We start from the raw sequence: 5,725 nt of genomic DNA, 5'->3' as shown, positions 1-5,725 counted from the left end.
GGGCCACGGACGTAGGGGCGCCGCCTCCAGGTGGGTCGCCATTGCCCCCTCCACGAAGGCGAGGCCGTCGATGTTTGTGGCCCCCGTCCGGTACCGTCCCCAAGTTGACGTTGTCGCTGCATGGCTTCTGAGTTTACTGGATCCCGGCCCGCACACTTGTCGCGCGTCAAAATGTCTCTCCCTCCTCCCTCGCCCTCGTATCCCTACACGAGAGGGAAGAAGGGAAGGAACCCCCGGGACGGACTTTCGGAGCATCTCCCCGCATACAGCAAGGAAACTCCGCTCGGTCCCCCGTCATCCGCGTGGAGGGGGATGGGGGTGGAAAACACGACTTCGAAACGGGGCTTGGGGAAAAGTCAGTGGGCCAACCCCTCGCCGAAAGTCGTAAAATCTCTCGGAGGCGCTGCTTCTCAAGGATCGCTTTGGCGGGACCGGGAGGAGGGCGTCATGCTCCTGGCCGACAGAAAACATTGCCACCGAGGGGTGACACGTTTCCGAGAACAGGCTAGTTAGCGGGGTTGCCAATAGCTGAACTCGGGCAGCCTGCGTACATTAACCGGCCCAACCGCAGAGCGGGAGGTTTCAGTTGGAATGCAGACCACGCAGTGCCCTTAACAGGATATGGCACTCTGCGTACGCAAACTGAACTCGGCGGCAGAGGATGCGGCAACCTACCGAAGCAAGCAGGGGTTGCCCGGTTGCTAGGATTTTTCTAGCCGTCCTTTTCGATGACTCCGCAACGTGTAGCGGGGTGCCGACACTTGGCCGTTGACCCCGCCTCGTCGCGAGTGCGTCTGCTGCCGCGAGAAACAATGGTCCTCGGTCGACTCGTCCTCCCTCATTGTGTAAGGTTTGAGGTCGCAGACGTGTACCGGTCCACCCACGTCCCTAGATTGTAGGTCCGTTAGCTTATAGACCAGGCGGGAGCATGTATTTTTGACTCGGAACGGGCCCGACCACTTTGGCGCCAGCGCGGCCGAAAAGGCCTTGCTTGCATCGCTAAGCACGTGCGTGCGCCTAAGCACGAGGTCGCCCGCCTGATAGCGGACATCTCTGTGCGTGCGGTCATACTGGGCCTTTTGGCTAGCCTGCGCAGCTTCCAGATTTCGGCGGGCTTCGGAAAAGATATCCGTTAACCGAAACTGTAGCTGCCGGGCGTAGTCAGCATAGGCTGGCCGCGCGTCGTTCACCCCGCCGTTGGCTACCAGAACCCGGTCCATGGGATTCATGAGCTCATGCCCAAATGTGAGCAGGGCAGGGGTGAATCCCGTCGATCGGTTGACCGTGGATCGGAGGGCAAACCCAATCTCAGGGAGATAAGTGTCCCAATCCTTGTGCCGCTCCGCATAAGCTGCAAGCATAGGTTTGAGATTGCGGTTCACGCGTTCGGTCACATTCGACTGGGGGTGGTACTTCGTGGTCCTATTGTGCTTAATGCCGAGGGCCGCACAGGTGTCCACGAATACCTTCGACGTAAAGACGCTGGCATTGTCCGTTATCAAAGCCTGAGGGTACCCAAAGCGCGAGAACACCTCCATTAGCTTATCTAGGATCACTCGAGCCGTCAGCGTTCGGAGGGGAAATAGTTCGACCCATTTGCTGAAGTGATCAGTGACAACCAGCAGGTACTGATGACCCTTCGGGCTCCTTGGAAAGGGGCCGACGATGTCGCACGCCGCGAGAGACCAGGCGTGCTGACTCTTGATGGGCTGCAACAAGCCGGGGACTTTGCCGCCTCGCGGTTTGAGGCTTTGGCACAGGTGGCATGACCGGGCGTATCTCAGTACGTCGCTTTTCATGTTGGGCCAGGTGGCGAAGTGACACAACTTATGATAAGTCTTGGGGCCACTCGCGTGTCCGGCCGTTGGCGTGTCGTGATAAAAGCGCAAAAGCGCGCCTCTCAGCCCTCGGGGTACCACCACCTTGAACGGATCACAGGTGTCATTCTCAGATGGTATGTACCGCAAAAGAAGCCCGTCGGCGTCCAGCAAGAACGAATCCAATGCGCCAACCACATTACCAGTGGCTTCCCGACGCTGGGCGTTTCCAGCAATACCAGCTGATCGCCCCGCGGCCGCGCCGCCCGACTCCGACGAGTCGCGCTCTCCCAGGAGCCCGTCGATTACTTCTCGACAAAATGGATCGTTCTGCTGAGCTTCTCGTAGCTCTTGTTTGCTAAAGGGGATCCCCACGCCTCCAAAAGAGTCGACATGGTTCACGGTTCCGTCAGAGAGCCCCGGGGGTGCCGGTGTCTCGTCGGACTGGGCTGTGCGTGGCTCGGACGCAATCACACATTTCGGCCGAGTTTCTGACGTGGAGGGGTCAGCAAACGCAATGGGGGCCCGAGACAAGGCGTCGGCCACAACGTTCGCGCTTCCCTTTCTGTAGCGCACCTCATAGTCGTAGCGCTGCAACGTCAAAGCCCATCTCGCCAGGCGACCGGCCGGCTCTCGGAGGCGTGTGAGCCATTTCAGAGCGGCGTGGTCGGTCTCAATGATAAAAGTCGTCCCGTCAACGAACATGTCGAACTTACGGAGCGCGAACACCATGGCGAGGCACTCCCGTTCGGTCACGCTGTATCGGGTTTCGGCGGGCGTCAATGATCGGCTGGCAAAGGCGACCGGTCGGAGCGCGCCTTGGTGCTCCTGGAGTAAAACCGCACCGAGTCCCCGGTCGCTCGCGTCGGTTTGTATCACGAACGGCCGGTTCAAGTCGGGCAGCTTGAGGTTGGCGGTGGACACGAGAGCATCAGCGAGGCTTCGGAAAGCGGCCTCCTGCTCGGGGCCCCAGTTCCACTTCGCCGACTTCCTCAACAAACGGGTTAAGGGGGCCTGGACAGCCGCGCAACCAGGGATAAACTGACGATAAAAGTTCATCATTCCGAGGTAGCGGCGCAGAGAGCTAACGTCCGTCGGCGCCGGATACTCCAGGATAGCCTGGAGTTTTTCAGGGCACGGAGAGACGCCGCTGCGATCGATCGTGAAACCCAGCAAAGAGATACGGGTCTCGGCGACTTGGGCCTTTTTCGGATTCAGGGTCATTCCGGCGGCCCTTAGTCTCCCAAGAACATCCTCCAAATGACGCAGGTGATCTTCGAAGGTGTCCGAGTACACGACAATGTCATCGAGGTACGCCATGGCATAGGACCATCTGGCTTCCCCGAGAACACGGTCCATGAGTCGTTGGAACGTCATTGGCGCTCCTGTAAGCCCGAACGGCATGCGCGTGAACTCAAAAAGTCCACGGTGACAGACGAAGGCTGTCTTTTCTGCATCGTCGGGTTCGACTTGGACCTGTAGGTAGCCTCTGCTGGCGTCGAGCGTCGTAAAGAACTTTGCTCCGCCGAGGTTCGAGATGATGGAGTCGATGCTTTGGAACGGATAGGCGTCCTTGCGCGTGAGTTCATTCAGTTTGCGGTAGTCAACGCAGAGGCGGGAGCTTCCGTCTTTCTTTGGGACAAGCACGACCGGAAAACCCCATGGGCTCTCTGAACGCCGGATAACGCCGGTGTCGGTCAATTCATCCAGGGCGGCGTCGATGGCCCTTCTTTTAGCCAAACTAACCGGACGAGGATTGCACCGCCAGGGGCGAGCGTCCCCTGTGTCGATCCGATGCCGCACTGAGTCGGCGCAGCCGGGTCTGTCCGTGAACATCGAGTCATAAGAGTATAACAACGATGAAAGGCGCGCCCTGTCGCGACCCGCAACACCGCAGGAGGGTGTCAGCAGTGGGTGCGAAGCATTCTCGGCCGCGCCGGCGGCACGCGCCGGGCGTGCGGACGCGAAGCCCAAAACCGGTTTCGGAGAAACAGTCTCTCCCGTGCAACCAGGGTTGCTTGCGGCGCTCGTTGGCATGGGGGCCGTTGAGGTGGCCGGGGGCTCGCAGAAGGGTTTCACTGGACCAAAAGGGCCCTCACGGTAACCTCCGTTAGCGACGTCAATCACCATCCCCGTTCGAGCAAGGAAGTCTCGCCCCAGAATCACCGGTACAGACAGGCCGGGGAGGTGGACGAAACGGTGGCGTCTCACTCGTTGGTCCCATCGCACGATCAGCCTTACGGCGCCGCTCGATTGGGCGGCGCCGCCTGCGGCCAGTCGAAAGGACGTGTTGCATTCCCTTAGCCGCACGGAGTGCGCCTGCAGATGTGCCAGTACGTCTTCGCCGAACAACGATGCGCTCGCCCCCGAGTCGAGGAGAGCCGCAAACGTCCGGCCGGCGATGGTGAGAGCCAAGAACGGGGCAGGCGCATCGGGCGAAGAGTCCACCCGATACGCGGACGGAGCGAGGGCGATCAAGGGGGCCCCCGCGTTCCGTCGCGCCGCCGGCCTCGTCAGCGGCGGCCGGATCCGTTTCCCGAAGCTTGTTGAGGCGCGGGCCGCTGGTCGGTACATTCTCGGGCAAAATGGCCGGGACGACCGCAGCGGTAACACTGGACGTTCGAACCGCGGGACGGGTTCCGTCGCAAGTTCCTTGGCGGGTTGGGGCGCTCATTCTGGGCATCAAGGTGCCCGGTCTGCGCCCATCTGCGCGGCCTCGGGTCCGCGGGGCGGTCCCGATAACGCTGGTTCGCCTGCGCCTCTGTGGAGCATCTTCGCAAGCCAAAGGTGTAGGGGTCGAGAGCACGATTGGAGATGTCCCTCGTGTCCGTTCCCCGCGGGTCGGCATAGGCCGCGCACACCTCGGGCCGGCGAGAGCGAGATCCGCTGTTTCCATTCCACGCGCAGCGCGGCTCTAGGGTCTCCGACGGCGGGGGCGGAGGCCGATAGGCGCGAGCTGCGAGGATATCGCCCTGGACGCGGCGGGCTTCGGCGGCAAGCTCGTCCAGAGAGCTGAACCTGCTGCCTCGTAAGTAGGCGGCGAACGTCGGGTGCGCCTGCCTGATTACCCGCTCCACTCTCTCGGCGTTCGGGGCGGCAGGGTCAGCTATTAGAAATAGCTCCTGCATTGCCCTGACATACTCGAGAAGCGATTCGTCCGGGTGCTGGGTCCGTCGCTCCAACTCTCGTCGCATCCTCCGCTCATAATCCGCGGGGAGGAATTCCTGGCGAAAAGACACCCGGAACTCGTAGAGAGTGAGCGCATGCTGGCCGGCAAGGCGAAACCAGCGGGCTGCCTGATCGGTGAGGGCGACCGGCAGAATGCGGCCCAGAATTTCCTGGTCAGACATCCCCATGGCCTGCTGGTAGTGAAGCAGATCCTCCAGGAAGTCCGTTGCGCTGACCGCGTCGTCGTACCCCTTATACTTGGGTATGGGGATTCGGACCGGTGTTCGCGTGGCTCGCGGTCCTGACAAAACGGACTGCATGGCTCCGGACAGGCTCTCAATGATTCGTGATGCATCTTGCAAAAGCGCGTCATGAGAGCTCTGCTGTCCATTTCCCGAGCAGACTGGTGTGGGCACGTGCAGCGCTGGGGACTCGTCTCGCAAAAGGGAGACTCCCGAAACGCCGTTCGGCAAGCGATCGGCTCCGTCTGTGGGCAAGTCAATGAGATTGCCGACCGCGGTGGCCCCAACAGAAGCTGCGTCGACATCGCGCGCGGGAAGGCTCCCCCTCGAGGGGGGGAGGAGGCCATCGCGAGGAGTGCCGAGCCTTTCTGTCGCCGTGTCAGGCCGGGGGAGTAAATGAGCGGCGTGACCGTAGGGCGGTCCGCTCAACTCGCCTGTGGTGTCTCTCTGAGGCGGGTGATGCACGTCGATAAACGGCCAGGCGGGTGGGCTCTCTCG

The 5,725-nt window shown here is 61.4% G+C and overlaps 1 protein-coding gene across 1 annotated transcript; it reads left to right on the top strand.

The window, feature by feature from the left end:
• Positions 1-4,017: 4,017 nt before the first annotated feature.
• On the top strand, positions 4,018-5,524 carry LOC120837627 (the record flags this gene model as incomplete). Its single annotated transcript, XM_040207131.1, has 1 exon — positions 4,018-5,524. A coding segment is annotated over one exon (816 nt), but the record flags the coding sequence as incomplete, so codon positions are not given.
• Between the last annotated feature and the right edge of the window lie 201 nt (positions 5,525-5,725).

Source organism: Ixodes scapularis, unplaced genomic scaffold (genome assembly GCF_016920785.2).
Source record: "Ixodes scapularis isolate PalLabHiFi unplaced genomic scaffold, ASM1692078v2 PGA_scaffold1__304_contigs__length_218370807, whole genome shotgun sequence".
Classification (NCBI taxonomy): Eukaryota; Metazoa; Arthropoda; class Arachnida; order Ixodida; family Ixodidae; genus Ixodes; species Ixodes scapularis.
The sequence above is the reverse complement of the archived record's forward strand: the minus strand, read 5'-3'. Positions and strand labels throughout refer to the sequence as shown.